The sequence below is a fragment of the Mustela erminea genome, chromosome 10 (assembly GCF_009829155.1).
Source record: "Mustela erminea isolate mMusErm1 chromosome 10, mMusErm1.Pri, whole genome shotgun sequence".
NCBI classification, from domain to species: Eukaryota; Metazoa; Chordata; class Mammalia; order Carnivora; family Mustelidae; genus Mustela; species Mustela erminea.
In genome coordinates this window covers 11010718-11032783 of record NC_045623.1, presented here as the reverse complement: position 1 = coordinate 11032783, position 22066 = coordinate 11010718, and the positions used below count along the sequence as shown (strand labels likewise).

At 49.3% G+C, this 22066-nt stretch overlaps 1 protein-coding gene across 1 annotated transcript in view; it reads right to left on the bottom strand.

Annotated features, from left to right (window-relative positions):
- Positions 1-6126: 6126 nt before the first annotated feature.
- Positions 6127-22066, bottom strand: part of NGF (nerve growth factor) — a 52254-nt gene continuing 36314 nt past the window's right edge. Inside the window, exons 2-3 of the mRNA XM_032302906.1 lie at positions 13789-13913; positions 6127-7014 (exon numbers count right to left, since the gene is read on the bottom strand). Of these exons, the coding sequence (XP_032158797.1) occupies positions 6277-7002 (726 nt within the window). The 5' untranslated portion in view covers positions 7003-7014; positions 13789-13913 and the 3' untranslated portion in view covers positions 6127-6276. The remainder of the gene's footprint in view (positions 7015-13788; positions 13914-22066) is intronic.

Sequence of the window (22066 nt, the reverse complement as noted above, 5' to 3'; positions counted from 1 at the left end):
GTGATGCAGCTTGGTGGGGAATCAGGATGGAGAGGAGCCGGCGAGTTTGCCTTTCCCTCCGGGGTCTCCTAGTAAGATAGAGACATTTTGGGATCTTCTTTAGCAGAAACCACTGAGCTGGATCAGAGAGGATTCAGCATCAGAGTCCTTGAAAGCCCAGGCGATGGCCAGAAGACCCAGGCTCCCAACCGGGGTGTCGACCCAGCCACATGCCACCTCTGTGCTATGGAAAATGGACCTGCTGGCTCTTGCTTTTACTGCCGAGAGAGCTGGTGCCAAGCTGCCAGATCTAGAGCCCTGTTGCACATGGCTGGGGTGGGGGGTCAGGGCCGGGGGGGGGGCTCATTCGTGCCAACCTCTGCAGAACCTCAGGAATGAGCTCCGCTTGCAACAGCCTCCTCCTGGCAAGAGTTAGCACTAAGGTGCAGCTGAAGGAATGTGAGGGCCGGGGAGCCAGCTCAGGGGATTGCTATTGCAATCAGAAGACAGCCCAAGTCAGAGCTCCCAAGTCCTTTGAAGGGATGCCAACGCGGACACATGGTTCCAATTATCGTATGCAATCTCGAGACAGTGTGCAAGTTGCACTTTCATTATGTCAAAGCAAAAGGAATAGTGAGGGTGAGATAAAGGGGGGAGAGGCCGCCGGGCCCGAGACAGCCCTGAACTGTGGCCGTGAATGTCAGCCCTGGTGGCTAGCGGGCCTCCAGCCCGAGTCCGTCCCGGAAGCAGGGACTGGTGGTGCCCACTTGGAGGGCCAATCTTTTTCTGACTTATTTTGGGCATTAAGGAATGCTGGCAGATAAGGATGGAGGAAGTTGCATCTTCAAGAAGCTATTTGACCAGTTTGTTAGCATTTGGGCTGAGTACGAAGATTTTATGGCTGACATACAGGCACCTTGTGTTCGTCCACAGGATTTCACACTGTTCTTCCTTGGGTTTTCCCAGGGTCTGTCTTTGCAGGAGATGCTAGTTCCTTTGCCAGGCTGTAGCTTGGAATGAGGAAGCTCTCCTCTCTCTCCTGTCCAGGGCAAGGCAACTTCTTAGGTGGGCGTTATATGGCTTGTTAATCTGGGAGAAGTCCCAGTGCAAACGGGGCTTTTTGCATTTCATTCAACTTCTTTTTCCAAACATAGTTTTTGAAATTGTCTCCTTCAGGAAGTCTTCCCTCATTTACTCTTTGCACTGACTACTTCTTATCACTGTCGCTGTCGTTTGGGATGTTTTATCTGCACTGATTTGTATGTCTCTCTGTGTTCTTTTTTTAAAGGTTTTTATTTATTTACGAGAGAGAGAGAGAGATCAAGAGCAGGGGGGAAGAGTAGAGGGTGAAGCAGACTCTCCACCTAGCAGGGAGCCCAATGTGGGACCCGATCCTGGGATTCTGGGCTCATGACCCAAACCAGAGGCAGATGCTCAACCGACTGTGTTTTTAAGTCAGTGTGTGGGTGCATGTGGGTGTAGGAGGTACATTTCCTGGCTGCTTCATAGCTCGCGGGGGCTCTGTGTGTGTGTGTGTGTTGTGTCTCTATGTGGACTTATATACATATATATGTGTGTGTGTGTGTGTGTGTGTGTGTGTGTATGTGTGTGTGTGTGTGTGTGTGTGTGTGCATATTTACATATGTTTTATATACAATAATCTACAATGTGCCAAGCACTGGACTGAGTGCCTTACTACTCAACAAGATAGGTTCTATTATTATCATCCACATTTTCCATATAAGAAAACTAAAGTGCAGAGAAATAAGGTAATTTGTCTGATACCACTCAGCCAAGCTGGCAGTGAGGCCAGGATTCGACCGTGGCAGTCTGAATACGCTTGTCACCATGACACCATCCTCAGAAAGCTTCTCAGATGACTTTCCTACAGTACCCTTAGGAAGGACTTTGTCTTTAACCCATTAACCAGTTTATTGCTGACACAGAGTAGGCACATACAGGGCAGGGGGGTGGCTGGGAGGGTGGAGAAGAAGACGGGAGTTGAATTCTGACTTACCTGCCCTAAGGCACTGATTGAGCGCCTGTCGCAGGCATTGGGCCGGATGCCAAGGGGAACACAGATGGAATGCATCCTGGATTTTAAGGAGCAGCCCCGGGTTGGAGGGATTCTCTTCTGATTTCCGCTGTAGGAATTTAATCTTGGCCCTGGCCCTCCCGAACACCTCCACAAACCCAGGTGAATGCTGGCAAGGTCACGGCTTTTTGTTGTTGTTGTTGCAGACCCAAGTGAACTGGAACAAAACAGATCCCACGTGCTTGACACGTGGAAATGGTCAGAGCCAATGGTTTATAAACTTGCCAAACGCTGGAGGAGTAAACACATCTGTCCGTGGAGGCGTTGTCTGGCAGTGATGCATGCAAACAGAGAGCCTGGACTTCCGGCGCTCGCCTTAAGGTGGCCTTGGTTTTAGAAGCCGGGGGCTTGCTCTGAGCTTAGCCACATGCACAAGCCTGCGCCTGGCAAGCTCTAAGTCCCATGGCAAGCTAACAGTCCCTATCATTACTGCGTGTCACAGAATGAACCTCCGAGGCATCCACGAAGCTGTCTGTTCACGAGCCTCCTTGCCTTGCTGAAAGCCGTTCCACCCCGTCCTAACATCCTTTTAGGGTTTCGCGGCCAACTCGGCTTTTCAAAACTAACATTTATTACGTGCTTCGAAGCGCCAGCTTATGTATATTTATACGTTGTCTCCTAGAATCATCTCTAGGCCCTCTGAGAAGACTGCTGCTATTTTCTCCATTTCATGGATGAAGAAATGGAAACCCAGGGAAGTGAAGCAACTTGCCTGAGGTCACACAGCCTAAGGAGAAGTACCTGGCTTGTCTGACCCCAGAGCCCACACCCTTGCTTTTGACCTTCTGGGCCTGACTATGCCATATGCACATTCATATTCCATGACGCCCACTGATCAGAAGGTTTCCTTTACTGGATTGATATCTCAGCCCATAAACCAATGGTTCCCAATCACCAGCACAGTGGTTACTGCCCTACAATCAGCACAGGAATTGTTCCATTGAGGATAAGTTACTCTGCCTTACACTTGCATAGGATGTGGCTGTTTACTTTCAGATATGTCGTTTGCCTTCACGGTCGCAACTCTGGGAGATAGGAATGATTATTTTCATCTCACGGCTGCAGGATCTGAGGCCAAAGAGGGGCTGTGGCTTGCCGAGGCTCACAGATAGGAATGGGGCCTAGAATTTAGCTCTGCTGACACCGAGCCCTTTGTCTGTGGCGTCACACCCAGCTGTTTCCTCATCACCAGGGGCCTGGGGGCGCTCACTCTTCAATTCAGGCCCGTGGAAGAAAGCCTGAGGTCACTGCCGAGTTGGGCCCCTGTGATCTTCATAGTCCACACTTGCACTCATTTCTGCACCCCCATTCCTAATGTCCCCTTTTGTCTAAGGAGCAGAGAACACGTGGTCCATGAGGGGCTGCACCTGTGTCCTCTGTCCTCCAGGTCTGGGGTGGACTCTTCTCCCAGAATGCAGATTAGACAGAAGAGAAAGTGGTGAGACTTCGAAGAAGTCTCATGGGGATGAAACAAGCTGTTTCTTTGGCTGCTGAAAACCCTTCTCTCTGTGGTAGGTGTTTTGCTAGTGGTGGAAGCAGATCTAGGGGCCGCTAGTGCCCTGGCTGGGGGACAGGAGGTCAGAGGGACAGACTGGGAATAGAAACCAGAGTCAGGCACCGTACTGCTCTCATCTCCCAGAACCAGGAGTTTTGCTTTGCTAGGAGGGCTGGGCTGTGTCCGGCTGAGGACAAGCCTGGGGCTCACTCTAGTTTTCTTTGGCATGTTGGAGGGAGGCCTTCCAGCCGAGGAAGCTGCAGAGGAGAGGGTATCAGCTCAACTCTCCAGCCTTTGGGGAAACTGGGCTAGAAATCTCGCGTGGCGAGCAAAGGAAGGGCCAGTGGGATCCTCAGCAGCCGCCCCTCTGTGGGACATAATGGGTGGTTGTGAGCTATTGTTTCAACGGGTTCATGTGTCTGGTGCCCCGATGACCTGGGCCCGCCTCTCAGAGGCAGCTGGGGTGGGTCTGGAAGCCAGAGCTCCCCTGGGTGTGGGCGCAGAGTCCAAGCTGCACAACCACCGGGTTTGGGGTTGTTTTTGGACCGCCCCGACTCTCCTGGGCCAAACCGATATCCCGATGCGGGGTGTGAAAACACTGCCTCCCACGCGGCGACTCGGGAGCTGGGCCTCGAGCTTTGCTGCCTTTGGGGAAGGCCTTGGCACGGGTGGGGTGAAGGGGACCTCCTCTTACCTGAGCCTCGGCCTCCGTCCTTCCTCAGAGGCTTGGAGGCTGCCTTCCCTCCGGCAGGCCAGGAGAGTCTGGAATATCCATTGTCGGCGTCCCAGCGGCGTACAGCGCCGGGACAAGCTCCCCAGACTCTTCATGCTGGTGTAGCCGCTCATAAATGGAGTTTTGGGGTTGGGAGCTGGCGAAATGCCTCCCTCACTGCCTGCCCTCGCCACGGCCAGGACCCCGCAAGCCTGCCAGCCCGAGGAGGAAGGCCCCCCAGGAATGGTCTGCAGGCAGAGGCAGGAGGGCCGAAGCCTCGGGCCCTGAGCCCAGGGAAAAAGCCACAGACACAGGCCAGTGGGAGGGCCCCCTCTCCCCAGCCTTTATCTGACCAAGTATCTCGGCACGCAATGTTCTGGTTGGTGTTTCTTGAGCATAAATCTTTATTCCAATTGCAGTAGCTTTGACAGGAAAAATAGGGTGCATTTTCATCATGCTTTCCCCCTAATCAAATGTCTCTCTTGCCAGAGCTCTCTACATTTCTAATTTGGCCCTATTTGGATTGGGTTGGGGGCGGGAGGGACAGACGGTGTTATAGAGGAATGGATAGGACCTTTTTTTCTTTTTTTTCACATCAGAGGGACCATTTGGGTCTAAAAACTAGAGTAGGCCTTTCACCCTGGCCAGGACGCGATGCTAGGAAAGCAGAAATTCCATTTCAGTGTAAGTGTTCCTCTGGGGGAAAAAATGCACCTTCAGGGAAAATAAGGAAGTTAAGGGGAAGGTGGCAGCTGGAGGTGGGTGGAGCTCTGTCACCCCTACCCCTGGCCAAGACCTCTTGAAGTAGTCAGTGTTGATGAGCATAACCCCCCCAAACACAATTGCTCAGGGTGTTGGAGTTTTTGGAGGCCCAGGATACTGATGCTAGTCAGCACGACACCCTTTCATCTCCTTCTGCCCTGTGGCCCCCTCCTCACTAGCCTCTCCTCTCCCCTCTCCTGTTCACTGTGCCCTGTCAGGGAGCAGCAGGAAGTCTTTGTTCCCTTCTGGCCTGGCCCACCTTTCCTCTGCGCCTCCCCGAGTTTTGTGTGGGTTCTCACGGTGTTGACCTCTTTTCCCCGCTACCACCATCTACTCTCCCAGTTTCCTGGCCCCTCCCCACCTTCAGTCACTGACAGAAGTCACCCAATTAGTTCTTTCTGGGAAGTTCTTGGCCCCGCGATCATGGCCCAACACTGGGGCCACTGGAAGCTGCTGTGGGGCCGACAGTGGGTGGCAAGAGTGCTGGAGGCCCTCATGTGTTCTCGGGTAATGATCTCCTTCTGCAGGAAGCCTCTGGAGGATATGTTGAGGGCCGCCATTCGTCCTAAGGCAATCTGAACGTGAAATCAGATCTACCATGACAGCTCTCACGAGATTATTTCATTACCATTCTTCCAGACAGCATTTCAGCCAAAAGCAAATCTCTCCCCCGACCCCGAAGCAAGCCAGCCTCATAGGTCTTCAGTGCAAGACTCTTCCTACTGTAAGGCGAGTCCCTCCAGGACTCTGAAGCAGTGGACCTGCTTCTGCCGAGGCTCCCCAAACCTCCCCGAGGCTCATGCACTGGGGCAGTGGGCCAGGTAATCCAAGGATTAGGTAGCTTTGGCTCTGGAATGCTGAGCAGAGTTGCAATCCAGCAGACGTCCCTTTCTAATTATGTCCGGCTTAGGGGAATCTGTGAACCCAGTCAGCTTTGCCCTGAAGTTTGCAGAGCTGGCTGGGGTGGGGGAAGGATGACAGCCAGCGGTGCCAGGGGTAAGTTCACCCCACAATGTCCCCAGACTTGCAGAGGGTCACACTTGGGGACAATGACTGGAGTGCCGGCACATGGGATGCTTCCAAAAATTTAATAAATAATGATTTTTTAAAACTGTATAAACTATAAATTACCATGCAGTCCTTATAATTTAAAATAATTTACAGGCTGAGGTAGGGAGGGGCCCAGGAGGGTGTGGAGGGGGAGCTCGGGGAGGGTGGGGGCCGTCCTGCAGGTCAGGCTCTTCTCCCAGTCTTCCTGCTGAGAACGCACACGCAGGCCGTGTCGATCCGGATAAACCGCCAGGCAGCCTGCTTGCCGTCCATGGTCAGCGCCTTGACGAAGGTGTGGGTGGTGGTACAATACGAGTTCCAGTGCTTGGAGTCGATGCCCCTGCACCCGCTGTCCACGGGCGTGGGGTCCCGGCACTTGGTCTCAAAAAAGTACTGTTTGAACACACTGTTATTAATGTTCACCTCCCCCAAGACCATCACCTCCTTGCCCTTGATGTCCGTGGCGGTGGTCTTGTCCCCCACCCACACGCTGACGCTGTCGCACACCGAGAACTCGCCCCGGTGGAAGACAGGGTGGGATGACGACCGCTTGCTCCTGCGAGTCCTGTTGGCCAAGGCGGCTCCGCCCGCCTCCAAGTCCAGATCCTGAGTATCTGCGGCCACAGGCGGGGGGTGCGTGCTGAACAGCACGCGGGGTGAGCGCAGTCGCCGCTTTTTAAAGAGTTTGGGGTCCACAGTGATGTTGCGGGTCTGCCCGGCCACCCTGGCAGCTATTGCCCCTGCCGGGGTGCTGCGGGCTCGGCGGAGGGCTGTGTCAAGGGAATGCTGAAGCTTAGTCCAGTGGGCTTGGGGGATGGCGTGTCCTGCTGGGACATGGCTCTCGGGGTGGGCTTCTGCCTGGGTGCCGATCAAAAGAGCTGTGATCAGAGTGTAGAACAACATGGACATTACGCTGTGCACCTGGAAGGAGACAGAAATGGGGATTAGTCCACGGGGCACGGAGTTCTGTACAAAGGCAGTTTCTGGGTCTTGACCTCCCGAGAGGATCCCAAAGAGCTGTCTCACCTGGGAGTCCAAGGGCAAGGTGACTCTGGAATTTACCGTTCAAACCGAGAGACTTTGAGGGTGAGAGGGGCTGCTGGCCACAATGACAGAGGACGACAGGTATAAATAGGGCTGGCTCAGGTGACCTGGAGATACGGTCACGCCATCAAGGGGCTGGGCTTTTTCAGGAAGGGACAGAGCCCCCAAATTCCAGCCTGTGGCACCGTGTGAACTTGGCAGCACCATGTACAGGGTCCTCTGTGTGCTGTGTCTGCCAGCTGCAGGTGTCCGTGTGTGTCTGACTCCTGTCCTTAGCACTGTGTTGAGCCCAATGCCTTGACTCTCCTGGGAAGGCAGTGGGAAGGGTTTCCCAGGACTCGTCTTGAAGCCCCAGCCCTGAATCCACCCTCTTCACACAGCAGCACTGGTCAGCTCTGAGATCTGGTGATGGGGAACCCTTGTTGCAAATCCATGAAACATCATGTCTAGCAAAAAAGTACAGAGCTCTGGGACCAGCATTGCCTGCCTAGTCAGCCACCAGCCAGGACGTAGAAATACCGACGCTGATATAGCTCCTTGTTGTGTGACATTTTAAAACTTTTCAACTGCATTCATTTCTAATTTCTCATTAGTCTTGACTAAGGATTTATCATCTTTCTTTCATATACAAGGAAAGTGATCCACAGAAAATTAACCAACAGTCCTAAAGTCATCAGAACCACTAGGAACAGAATCCAAAGCTGACCCCTTCTGAAATCAGTCCACTCTTCCTTCCCCCTAATTTGTCTTTCATCCTTTTTCTTTTGAAAATATTTTATTTATTCATTTGAGGGGGAGAGAGAGAGAGAGAGAAAGAGTGAGCGCACGAGTAGTCAGAGAGCCTGACTTGGGACTCGATCTCATGACTTCAGGATCATGACCTGAGCAGAGGGCAGACGCCCAACTGACTGAGCCAGGTGCCTTTGTCTTTCATTCCTAAACATGCCTTTTCCTTTTATTATTTACTCCGATGTGAGTATACAGCAAATGGCAGAAATCCATCTGTCCCCAAGAGGCAGCGCAAGCAAGCCCAGACAGGGTTCCAACACTGTACCAGAGTTGCCCACCTGTGACCACCCCCCAGGGCAGCTGACTGTGGAGGTCCCAGTCACACCTGTGGATGGATATCAAATGTCACCTCCTCTGTGAAGCGTCTCTAAATCTTGGTAGGCTTAGTGGCATCCCCTAGAGAAGGGGCCCAAACTTCCTATTCCAACCCTTCCTCTTTCTCATCCCCACCCCCACAGGCCATTCTGCATTGGATTTGGAGTTAGAAAACCTTGTTCAGATTCTCATCTTGGCTACTTGCAAGCAGAGGGAAATCACTTAATCTTTCTGAGCCTTAGTTTCCTCATTGGTAAAAAGCAGGCAATAACAACTATTTCACAGGGATGCTGCTGGGATTGAAAGGTGCGCACACATCTCCTTACTTCTGAGTCATTCCAGTGTCCTGTGGCCAAGGACTTCATCTTCTTCAGTCGTACCGCTGCTTGTTTGCTCTCTGAGCTTACTCCTGTAAGATTTCAGCCTGTCTCCCGCTGGCTGCAAGGTCCTGGAGCGCAGAGTCGTGTCTTATCCACCTGCCCTAGCCACTCCTTCCTTGGTGAGCCCCTCTCCTGTCTTCCATGGCGGCTTGCCCATGACCCTATCACCTTTCCCAGTGCCATGGATAATCACGTACATTGTCTGTCTCCTGAGAGCACTTTAGAAGCTGTGCCATTTAGAGTTAAATATTTCTGGAGCCATGTGCAGTGCTGGCACATAGTAGGTCCTCAAAAAATTTAAGGCGAACGAATGAAGGAGTGAATGGGGACGGCCCAAGAAGCTCACTGCCTGCCTTCTTCTCACTGCGGTAGGTGCCTTCTCTTGGATTTTGTGGCTGTGGCTGCAGGGTGCCTTTCTAATCTGTTTCAAAGTGATGCATTCTTCTCTTCAATACTGTGTTTCCCCCTTCCGTCCCCACTGGAAATAGGCAGCTCTTTGGTGAAATACCAAGAATAAAACCACCACATTCTTTTCTCTTGGGTTACTTTGAAAAAACACTGGTGTTTACTCCAGTCCTCCAGCCGGCTATGCACATCTGGGCTTCTGCCCATTGCTGGTTCTGCTGGCTAATGGTGTGGCACATCAACTGTCCAGCCGACTGCCACAGAACCGAGCATTCAGTTGGCTGGCAGCTAAGTCAAGCCCCTTGGTTTGCTCCTTTTCTTTCTTCTCAATACATGGTATCTCTCATCAGATAGAAGAAGGGAGAAGAAATGAAACCGAAAATTCATCCATTTTTATCCAAATTAGTAACGCTTAGAATTTGGATGGGGAAATGGAAAAAGAAAACCACAAAACTTTAGGGTTTTGATGGTAATAAGGGACGTACTGCTCCCTATTTCCCATGACCAGGGGTTCCCACCTCCTCCTCCAGTCTCCCCCTTGGTAAGCCCATCCTCTTCTAAGGAGGCGGCTGAGACTTCTGTGGGATTGATGCCTGGACTGGGATCTCTAGCCCCACTGCTCTTTCAAAAGCCGGTTCTGAACCTCCAGGGACTCTCCCCGGATATTGACATTTGAAACGCAAGGCATCCCAAGCAAAAATCTTCACACTGCTACTCCGCTTCAGGATGATCAGTCCCGCCTTCCCTCTCAACAGCAGCAGCCCTGTTTTGGACCACTTGATGGTTTATGGTGTAGTTCCCCAGCAGCTATCTCTTGTGACCACCTCCCCACACTCCCCTCCTAAATGTGTTTCTTCAACATTTCCCTTTATGCTGGCCCTGGAACCACCATCCCTTTGTCCACCAGCTCCAAACCTCAGCTCAATGCTGGCCTCTACTCCTTCCTCCTGGCGCTCCCCCTCAGCCCTTTGCATTCCGTTCCAGTAGCACCTCTTGAAACTGTAGTTTCCATTCTCACCTCCTGTTCCTGGTTCAGGTCACAGAGCCATCTCCCCACTGATATCCTGGGCCCTCATCTCTCTTCTTTCAGTGCCTATTGTCCCTAGCCACCCCATTTAACCTCTTGAAGCCCCGCTCTGATCACCTGTTCCTGCCCAGAGGGTCCAGTGGTGAGCAGCTGTCCTCTCGGTTCAGCATCTTCTTGGCCAGGAATGCCCCCCCCCAGCCCTCCCTGTGCCTTTTCTGCTCCCCTCCTCTGTTGGTTGGAGTCATTCACATCACCTTTTAGCACCCAACTCATACATCACCTCCACTGGGGGGGCCTTTTTCTATTTCCACAGAGACCAACTCTCTCCCTTCTCCACTTCTGCAGAGCATTTCCTTAGTCCTGCCTTAGGACCCTTGTGTTCTCATCTCCTCCCACCCCCAGGCAAACTCCCTGGAGCCAGAAAAGCACCCTGCCCCTCTTCGTTGTGTCCAGGTGACCTAGTGTTCACAGGTGACTCCGGCTCTAAGAGTCAGGGAGGGGTGGACGCGCCCCTTGCTTCTGTGTTCCTTCACTTCTCCACGGGACTCTTGAGGAATCTTCCAGCTCCGACATGCTTCGAGAGTCAGCAGCCATACAGGTTACTGCTCTGCCCAGCACTGCAGGTGCTACTGAATTCTTAACGTCGACGGTGACTTCCAGTTCACTGTCACAAAACACATGGTAATGGACGGCATTTCTTCACGGGGGAGGGTTGCATCAGGCACAGACTGCTTCGTTAAGATTTTTGAAAATGTTGAAAATGTTCTCTCATTCAAGTTTTTAATCAACTCACCCCTAATAGCATACCCCATAATCTTTTTCAAACTTTAGTTTTTATATTTAAAATATACTTCTTGGCGTGTTTTTTTTTTTTCAAGTGAGAATATTGCCGTGTCTGACATTTTCTCATAAGACAGGGACAATATCAAATATTTTTTTATATAATATAAAACTTTAGTTTTTATATTTAAAATATACTTCTTGGCGTGTTTTTTTTTTTTTTTTCAAGTGAGAATATTGCCGTGTCTGACATTTTCTCATAAGACAGGGACAATATCAAATATTTTTACTTATTCATTTTCATTAAGCTTTTTATTTTAGTTCCAGTAAAGTTAATAGTGTTATAGGAATTTCAGGTGTATAACACAGTGATTCGACAACTCTAACCATTACTGAGGGCTCATCATGGTAAGTGTCCTCTTTAATCCCCTTCGGCTATTTCTTTTTAAATTAAGTAAGTGTTTCTTTTAAAAAATCATCAGCGGAGAACTAAAGAAAAGAAAAAAAAAAACGAGTGTGATTTCTAGTCCAGTGATAACGATGAACAGAGCGCAGTTTACAAAAGAACATTCTCTCCTTGGCTGACGTAAAGCCATGGAGTGACTTTTCTTTCTTTCTTTTTAAGAACCACCCTCGAGGGGCACCTGGGTGGCTCAGTGGGTTAAGCCTCTGCCTTTGGCTCAGGTCATGGTCTCAGGGTTCTGGGATTGAGTCCCGCATCGGGCTCTCTGCTCAGCAGGGAGCCTGCTTCCTCCTCTCTCTCTCTGCCTGCCTCTCTGTCTACTTGTGATCTCTGTCTGTCAAATAAATAAATAAAATCTTAAAAAAAAAAAAAAAGAACAACCCTAGAAGCCTTTCTCCTGGTGACACGACAGGCAGTCCTCATTGAGGCTTCTCGAAGCAGAGCCCTATCAGCTGAATGATCAGCTGGGGATGATGTCGTTAGGGGCTCACATGGGGGAGTGTGTTTTGTGTCAGGACTGAATGTTCTGTATTTGTCCTGCTCCTAGCCTGAATGGAGGACATAGGATTAAGACAGTGTGTATGTGTATGTGTGTTGGGGGGGTGCCTTTTATTCAGGGCTCCCCAACTTTTGTGCCCTCTCGGACCAGGGGTACATTCTGGGGGTTTCCATGGTTCCTATGCTCCAGTGATGACAGCAATTTCCTGCACCTGGCGAGTGATCTGCACACTGACTCAGGCTGCACGTGGGGAGGTGAAGAAGCTGCTGGACGCAGCTGAGCAGCTGGCCCACATCCTTGCAGCTCGGAGGATTGACAGCACCTGGGGACCGAACCCGTCGTGGTTCACTGTCCAGGGAGTATGAAGATTCCTGCCTCAGAGGGGTGGTGCCTACAGCTAGTAGTGGTTCTGGGCCAGAGACTGAGTCAGTGAACCGAGATCATTAGTGCTAGTGAGGCCAAGTGCCTGTGGCTGAGGAAAGCCAGCCTCCCCTTCCATCCTACTCGCCATGTTATGAGAGTGGGTCAAGGGTCCTTTTCCACGTACACTTGGCCTTGCTCTCATGTAAACATGCTGCGGTCTTCAGTGTAAAGATGGGGACACCCCCAGTTGTCAGCGCCTGCGTGGAATGTGAGAGGCCTTCTGCCGCTCCTCGGCTGCCCAGGGAGGTCTCCCTGAGGCCTCAGCAGAGAATAACATTGCCAGGACAGAACCCAGTGAGCGCCTCTGCTGGCCTCTCCCCGGGGAGGAAGCTTGGACCGGAAGGGACATCAGAGATGATCAAGTCCAGAGGTTCAGGGTGTCAGAATTACCTGGAAGGTCTGCCAAACTGCAGACTGCTGGACCCCACTCCCAGAGTTTCTGACCGAGTAGGCCTAGGGTGGGACCCGAGACTTGACGCTTCTCACAGGCTCCCAGGTGATACTGACGCCGCTGAGGACTATGTTTTGAGAATCAGCGATCTGGTCCAATCCTTGAACTTGACAGAGGGGACACATGGGTGTTGGGGAGTCTGAGTGACCTAGGGGTTCTGCAGCTAGTGAGTGGCGGGCTCCAAGTATGGGAGCTTCCCATCGCTCAGCCTCAGCACCTTCCTGAGGAGAGAGCCCTGAGGCCACACACGCACTGAAACCCATGGCTACACTGAGTTGGTCACCAACATCAAAATGAGAATTCCATTCAACAGGCTGTAAGTTTTACCTTCCTTGTGCCACAAATCCGGACACTGGGGAACACCTGGATATTCGATTATTTTCCTGTTTGGTTGATCAGGTTTCTAGGCATCAGGTCGATTTTGTCCAAAAGCACTCAGAGTGCCCATGATAGAAATATGCAGCCAGAAGGCACTAGTGAGTACAGGCACCTGCGGCTTTCCTGGGACCAGGATCTACAGGCCTGAAGTCTTAGGCACACATTTAAAATGAATGAGGGGAGATCATAATTATCATCATTATCCTTTATTGGGCATAAGTACCTCATTAACCTTTGCAACAAACCTGGGAGGAGGCCTTATCATGATGCCTGTTGTACAGAGGAGGAAACAGACAGGTGTAAGTGTAAGTACCCAGAAGCGGGCATACACCCAGCCACAGTGGAACTCAGCACTGGCCTCTGCCCCATGATCTGGAGCTTCCCTCACCTTCTACTCCATGGCCAAGGATGTGAAAGTGATCAAGGATACTTCATCTCACAAGGCTGCCTACTCAGACAGACCAGGCGCTGTGTGGAGGGTCTGACTGCTGCTCTCTGTCTGTTGGAAGTCCCGGGTTCTGTTACTACAGAGGTGGACAGCTCAGACTCTTAACCTGTCCCTGGAGGTATGGGACCAGCTGAGAGCATGAAGGCCACATGTGCTGGATCACTAGGACCATCCCAGAGCCCAGCTGATTAACAGATGTGACTCCCCTTCTTCAGCCCGGAGCTCATGTCCAGCTATCTCAGATGCTCCAGAGCCAGCAGCCTCAGTGAGGCAGGCGCCCCTCAAGTGCTTACCTCGGTGGGGCCAGGACAGAAAGCTGCTGCCTTGGAAAAGCCGTTATTGGGCCCGGACGCTGAGCTGAGCTTGGGTCCAGCATGCCATCCAAGCCCCCTGGACTGCACGACCACGGGCCAGGACTCTGTGGGATGAGAGAGCTGGCATTAGATGGGCACTTTACCCTATTCCCTAGTAGGTGGATAGCTGTACCCTAGGCAGGAGAGTATAATAGTGTACACGTCCTAGGCAGGGGCGTGCCAATAGGACAAACCCCATTCCCTGAGTTTTGGGTCTTTACTGGCATCAGCACCTGGGAAGGACCTAGAGTCTAGCTACCAAAATTGCCAGGGGCTGACCTTGCACAGACCTGCGGTGGTCCCTGCCTCCCATTCTTGTGCCAGAGTGCTTGGTTTCTGCCTGGATGCAGCCCATGGGTCCCAGTGAGGAGCTTCCTGTCCCGCCCCAGCGCCCTGCTCCAGCAGACCCTGACTTAGCACCAAACCAGAAATTATTCTGTACATTACACACATGCAGATGTAGTAGACCCAACTTGGGATGGCCCAACTTAAGATAAATTATATGGAAGAAAAAGTCCTGACAATTGAGACCAAGTTGGTACTCTGATAAAAATCCAAATGAGTAATGGTGGCGAATAGTATGGCCTGACCACTGGATAGAGAACAGAAAACTCTTACGGAATTGGGTTGTGCCTCTCAGAGAATCATGCCAAAAGTCAAATTTTATCAATCAGAAGATATATAGGTGATACAATGAGGAAAAAAAAGACTATTCGAGTTTAGATTGTAGTTCCTAGAAGCAATGGAAGTTTTCTGTTCCCCTCTCACTTCTATAAACCTTGTATATATGTTAAGTGTTTCCTTCATTCATTCAGCAATATTTCCTGAGCACCTGCTATTTGTTAAGCACTGATCTGGGTGCTGGAGACCCAGCAGTGAATAAGATAGACAGGATCTCATCTCATGGAGCTTACAGTCTTACATAAATAAAAAACATATCTTCTGATTCTTTACATGTCATGAAGGAAATACACAAGGTATGGTGAACAGATTGTGGGGTGTAGTGAGGAGATCCTGTAGACAGGTTGCTCAGTGAAGAGATCTTGGAGGAAGTGGTCTTCAGGCTGAGATCTAAAGAATGAAAAGGAATGAGGGAGAGAGCTTTCCAGGCAGAAGGAACAGCAAGTGCAAAGGCCCTGAGGTAGAAACAAGTCAAAATTGCTGAACATGTGCAGAAATGAATGGGGAGGTAAAAGGAACTAGGTCTGCAAAGACATAGCTGGAACGATGGTTTTATCCTAAGGGGAAGGGAGTAGAGGGCTTTAAGCTGGAGAATGACAACATTTTTAGTGAATAAGTGAATGAATTATTATGTCTATTGTAGCACTTGTGAAGGATTGAGTCCCTACCCCACAAAAAAGTTTTAGAATGACATCTGTATCTTTCCTGTTTTTTTCCCTTCAACTTCCTCTCATCTTGTACTACAGAAGCAAATGTCAATGAAGCCACCAAGTTCCTAATCACATATAGGAGGTAGAGGACAGGGAGGTAGAAAGAGCATCTGGAGTGGTTTTTCTGCTGTTGGAAATCATGATATTAAGGACTGGGATATTTCCATTCCTCTTCCTTACCCACTCTACTCAAAATATTCTGTTTGCCTCAGAAGCACCAGAAAAACCTTCTCATAGTCAATTGGTATTCAAGTCTAGAGATGGGAATTTACCTACACACCCTTTAAAAATGTTAGACTCCGTGGCAAAGTACACCGTCATGCTTTCTTGGGGTTGGGTTGAGCAACTGGAGGAGGATGGCATGTCGCCGGGGTAATAGGTGGGCTCCTGGGAAATCCAGTGCACAAATTCTTCATCCAGGTATTTGGCCAAGACTGACTGACCATTTGACTGGAACCCACAGTTAAGCATCTCCCAGCTTCCTCTTCCAGAAGTCAAGGAACTACTATGATAATAGCTAAATTCTCCTGCCCTGATCATCTGTGATTCTATGATGTCAATTCATCTTTTCTGGCCTGTATCCCTACTGGATTCTTAAGTAATGCTTTCTCCCACCCAAACACTCGAATTTTTTTTTTATTAATTTTGTTTTTGTTTTTGTTTTATTAACACATAATGTATTATTAGTCCCAGGGGTACAGGTCTGTGAATCGCCAGGTTTACACACTTCATAGCACTCACCATAGCACATACCCTCCCCAATGTCCATAACCCCACCACCCTCTCCCTACCACCCACCCCCCCCCGGCAACCCTCAGTTTGTTTTGTGAGATTAAGAGTCTCTTATTTTTTTTTTCATTAATTAAACCGTAAAACTTGCAGGCCCTATGCCAGCCACTATGTTAGGTGCTAAGGACACAAAGAAGAATATAACATAATATTTAACTTCCAAGAGCAAATAACCTAGAGGTGAGGAAAGACAAACACATGAACACACCTTCAAAGAACAGTGTGATAAGTATGATGTATATTTGACATGATATGGAAACCTAATCGAAGGAGGAACTAGTTTCATCTGGCCAGATGAACCAGAGACATAGGTTCATGGGGGGTGTAACATCTGAGCAGGGTTCTTAAGGATGAATAGAAGTTCATCAGGGAAGAAAGGAAAAAAAAAGGCATCACAGATCCCCCAGAGTTCAAGAACTGGCTAGAGGTTCAACACGGCTTGGGGAAAGGAACAGTGATGGATCTTGTACCCATACTACTTATAGTAGCAGGTGCCTATGAGCTTGGAGAGCTCACTGCAGTGGTCTGCCCATGGACTATTACTTCCTGTGTGACATAAAAGGCGACCACTTTCCCCTCTATGGATTAGCCAGGCAAGTAAGAGTGACTTTCTCTGGAAATATTCTGGATATTCCATTACAAGCCACGATGGCCTCCAGTGTAGATGATAAGGAGGAGAGAGAAGGTTGATCTCAATTAAAAAATCCCACAACATCCAGGCAGCTCTGTCTTCCCAGGGGTTTGCTATAGACCCATCACAAAAAGATCCCTTGCCCTATTGATGCCATCTAGGCCAAGCCACCTTGGTGCACCAGGGTCACCAAGCTAGGTGGCTGAGTGCTATATTTGAGACCCTGTCTAGCATCCCCTCATCCCCTATGCCTTTGGCCTTCTCCTGTCCATTGTAGGTACAGTTTGCTGTTGGAGAGAACAATACCCTGTCCAGAATATTGAACACTAAATGATTTTCATAGAAGCTGCTGTTATTGTGTTTAGTCTTATGCTAGTGAAGGTTAGAACTCTAAAATTAAATCTGATTTAAATATTACCAATTTCTAATGCAAAGATATGAGGGACAAGCAACCCTAAGGCTTATCTATTTAAAAACTCTGTTCTCATGAGGCAATCACTTAATCAGATGGTTCTCACCCTTTCACACGTGCATGAAAATAAAGCCAAGTTCATTGCAGACCCACATTCCATTCCTTTTTCCAGGGCGTGACGGAATACTCTTTAAAGTCTGGTGTACCTCTTGCAGACCAGGACAACCCTAGTCTGTCCAGGGTCTCATTATTAAGGCAGTGATTCTCAAAGTGTGGGCCGTAGTAGTATCAGCAATATCTTAGGACTTACTAGAAATGCAAATGCTCAGGCTCTACCACATACCTAGCAATGCTGAGTGAGACCCTGTCATGTGTGTTTTAACAGCCCCTTGGGTGATTCTTTGCACACCTAAGCTTGAGAATCACTGCTTTTGTGGGTCTACTCTGGCTCTCCTCTGTATGCAGTCTCCCCATGGAGTGAGGGATCCGGGACCAAATGAGAGGGTCAACCCGGAGTCAGTCTACTACCGTGGATGGCTTGCTCGATTGGAACTTCCCATATTATAGTCCATCTTATGTGTAGACCATGACCCCAGAACCCCAGAACAACCAGCCTCAAGTCAGCTAGAATTAGAGGTTCTTCTGGGGCCCCCTGAGATAAAGCCTACTTGAATATCTCTCTGTTGTTTCCTGCCTCAGTGTCCCCTTCACTTTCTTAAGGTCTCAATGAGGCCTTTTGGTCAATTTCAGCTAAGAAGCTTAGACAATGGCCAATAGTTGAAAATTCAACTTAATATACAGTTGGAGGAAACTAAGCCTCTGGAGAGTTATCGGGGAGTAAACGGGCATCAGCTAACAACCTTCTGACTGTTGGTCAGCATCCTGCAAAGTCCTCCAAGCTTGAACTTTGTGGAAGATCTCATCTAATCTCCTCGCTTCCCCTTTCCACTGCTCTCCTACACTGGTGGCTCGCCACCCTGGCTGACCACTGAAATCACGCAAAGAGCTTTCCACAACCCTGACACCCATCCCATCTCCAGAGGTTCCAGCTTAACTGTGCCAGAGCGCTGCCTGGGGATCAGTATTTTGTAAAGATTCCTGAGGAGTTCCCAGGGAAAAAGCCAAGGCTGAGAACCACTGCTATACAGGATGAACAGGACGCTTGACATCAGCTTTGATGAGCTAGCAATTAAGAAAAACTATCAAGAAATTAATATATCTCAGAAAATGTAAAGTGCAGACGTGGTCACATTTAGGCAACAAGAATCCAGCTTCCAGACTCTCCACCCTCTGCCTGGCCAACCATCTAGATATAATTGATGTTTGTGAATTGGAAGGTTTTCTTTTTACTCCTTGCACGCCACTTAAAATGTTGTTTGGTGGCTGGAGCTATGGTAGCTTATATTAAGCCCAAGGATTATTTGCTGGCAAGGATTTGGGGATGCTTGACCAGAAAGACCTCTTGGACCATTCCTTGCACGTGCTCAGACGCGATGCTTAGTTCCAAGAGCAGCTTAAGCCACATCAAAGATGACAGAACATCTGGCGCGAACTGCAGCCTCCTTTCTCCTCGCTTCCACCTGCCAGAGCTCTGTGCTGGGAAAACTCACTGGGGATGTTGGGCATTAAGAGCATGTAGTGGAGGGTGTAACAGTAATCATAGTTGGTGCTCTCGCTGTGACCATTCCCCCCCACCCCGATTCTCTCCTTTCTCTGGTAGTTCTTACTCTGAGCCTGTAGGCAAAAAAGAAATTTAAAGTCTTTCTTGTTAGGTCTGTTTTCCTAATTTTTAGCCTAATCAGAAATTTTCTAGTATGGAACATGACCGTGAGGTTTGCTGACTAGGAGCTCTTTTTTGGGGGGTGTGGTAGGGAGGGCATTCAATTTTGGCCACTTAGAGATGATTTGATGTGTTTTAACTATTTAGTGGTTTTGGCAAGTCCAATAGGAAAATAGCACATCTGGCACCAAGGACTTAGGAAGACATTAAGGTTCAGCAAAACTGCTATTCTTTTTGACTGAAAGGTTCAATGCTAACAATTCTAGAGTGCCCTGCCACATTTCTCTAAAAGATAAATGGTCCTCTGGCTCTTTGGAAGACTCTCAGGTAAATTATAAAACCCTGGCATTTCTCCAGAGAGTTGGGCAGCTTAAGGGGGAAACCACCGAGATGGGCTGACCTCGAGCTTCAGAATCAAGGAGCAGTTGCTACGAGTGTCCATGGCCTGTTGGTGTGTGTGGCTGGCCACAATCTGCATGGTATTTACCTGACTGGAGTCATTAGCTGTGCAAGGCCAACACCGCAGGGAGGTTTCCAAAGCGTGGGCAATTAGAACATTGATGTGGTGGTGGGAGATAAGACATGCAAACACACAGCAGCCTTCCACTACAGAGCTGAGGGCAGCGCACTATTGCAAGAACATACAGCTAAGTAACAGTCCTCATATTATAGCCCGTCGGCTTAGTAATACTAATGCTATATCTATAATCTATATTTTGTTGCCAAAACCAATTCAATCGCTTTTCAAACTTCTCTGCAACCCTAAGAAAACATCTCCTTGGTTCCAACTGGCTGATGCTTAAGCCACAAGAAAAAGATCCATTTCTTTCAGCCCTCCTTTTGGCCTTTCCCTGCCTGCCGTTCCCATCCTTGGGACTAAGAGCAGACAGAAGTATTGGGGGGAAAGGGCTCTCGGGTTGGTTGGGGTCTAAGGGAGTTTTCGATAACACCAGCACCTAGCGAGGTTTTTAATCCACAGCAGACCTCGGGTGACCACCTGGGAAGGAACGCATGAATGCAAACAAAACCTCGCCGGTGAATGCTAACCCGGATCCAAGTTCTTCCTTCTACTAGCTTTATAGGATTAAATGTCCTCAGCTCCTCTTGAGCTAGCCTTTTCCTCTCAGTGTGTGGTATGTTTTCCAAGCACTAGGTCAAGCAACGTTACAGCACATAAGTCTATAATGCAATTCAGATGTAACTTCAGAAATAAAGACAAGCTAATGATCTACAGTTCTGAGACAGACCAAGAAAAATCCTGGCCTTGCACAGTGTTCTAGGGCTTTTAAAGGCAGGCAGGCCTTCGTTCAATTGGTGAGGGATAAGGTACGAGCTGTAGGACTTGAATGTAAGAATCCCAGTAAAATGTCACCCTCACTGGTCCATGAGACACCCATACCTGTCGTGAGACATCCATACTTGTTTGTGATGCATGCTTGTCCATGAGACACATGTGCCTGTGAGACACACTTACCCATCCATGAGATGCCCATGCTTGCCCAGGAGATACACTCACTCGTCTGTGAGGCATACTCCCTTGTCCTTGGGAAACCCACACTTGTCCACGAGTCAGGGCCATTTCTGCTTGAGCAGCTGGACTCCCGTCTCTGCAAACACTGCCGCACCTCGACCACCCTGCATCCATGAACATCTGGATCACACCAGCCAGCATGGAACACCTCACAAGGGGAAACTGAGTCCCAAAGATGAGTTGGACACTTTCCCATACCGCACCACTCTGGAGTGACAGCTGCCACCGTGTCTCCAGCTCCCTCACTCTTTCGCACTGACATTTCCTGGCTTGTCTGCTGACTTCACACCCAGAAAATCTGACTCAAGGCACGAAAGAGATAACTCAGCCTTGTTTTGCCCAGGCATGCAGCACAGGCAAATCCTAGGGAACCTGAGGCTAAGATAAGAGCTGGAAACAAAGAATTTACTTCCATGTATGTGTTTGTCAGGGGGCTTTATGCTGTTCTAGCTACTTCCTGCGCACGGCTTTAACTATCCCAGTCCCGAGCGGGTTCCTATCGCACGGTAAAGTATATCCTTGATGGGGGATGCTGGAATGTCACTGGGGTGGTTAACTATAATGAGGCTGTTTGATGTGCATTTTTTCAGCTTATTTGAAGGAGTTTCATCTAGCTCTTTCATTACCTTAGGGAAAAGGTCAGAAGAGATGAAAACCTGCTGTCCCTTCAAAAGTCCCTTGATTCTCATGTAATGGTATTTCAGAACATCCCCAATCCAATGTTTCTTCTTTTAGGTATTATTTGCCCATGACATCATGAACAAAAGGAAAAGTCTGCCCTGCTGCAATTTAGTCCAGAGCTAACAAGAGACTCACAGCATGCATCCATCTCTGGGGACACTGTGGGTAATTAGAAATTCCACAGATGAGGGCAGACAGTTTCACCCACTCGACTACCACACAAGCATGTGCCTGCGTGCATACACACACACCAGCCATGCATCCTGCTATTTCTAAAAGTAAATTTGGCTGTTTAAGATCCAAAGAACTATAAACTAATTTAGAATCTCAGTTGTGATTTTACATAATGACAGACTGCAAGAACTGTAAAGAAAGGGCCACCAGTGATTCTACAGTCCAGATCCTTCCCTTGGCCCGGGGCTGGGTGCATTTCAGTCCTACCCCTCATCGGCTGGCTGTGTGACCTTTAGCAAGTGTTTTAACCTCTGACTTGGTGTCACCCCTCCAAATAATAATCCTATCTTCCACATGGGGTTATTGAAAGGATTAAACAGAAGGAGCATTTTGCCCAGAGCCCGGCACCTAGTTCGTCCTACATAAAGATCGGGCATTTTAATAACTATCATTAAAGACATCCAGCCAGAACTAGGTAGTGAGTTATCAGCAGGCTGGGCGAGGAAGTGAAAGCAATGCCTTGCGTCCATCTCACGTCGCCGTCGGGCCATCTCCTGCAGGATGGATCCTGCTGTTTGCTCCAGTCTTGGTTGGAAGGGCTGGTCACGCTCACGCTCAGTGGTCCCGTCTGAGCAAGCGTAAAACGCTCCGTCTGCAGCTACAAGATGATTATCTGCAATCATTTCTCAACAAAACTGCTGAGTAACAAACTGAAACATTTGTTTTTGGAATGATCCATTTTCTCCAGCCACGTGGCAGAGGGAGGAAGCCGTTCTGGCCCTGAGTACAGTTTGGGGAGCAAAGTGCTCTTGGGCCATCAGGAAAACAG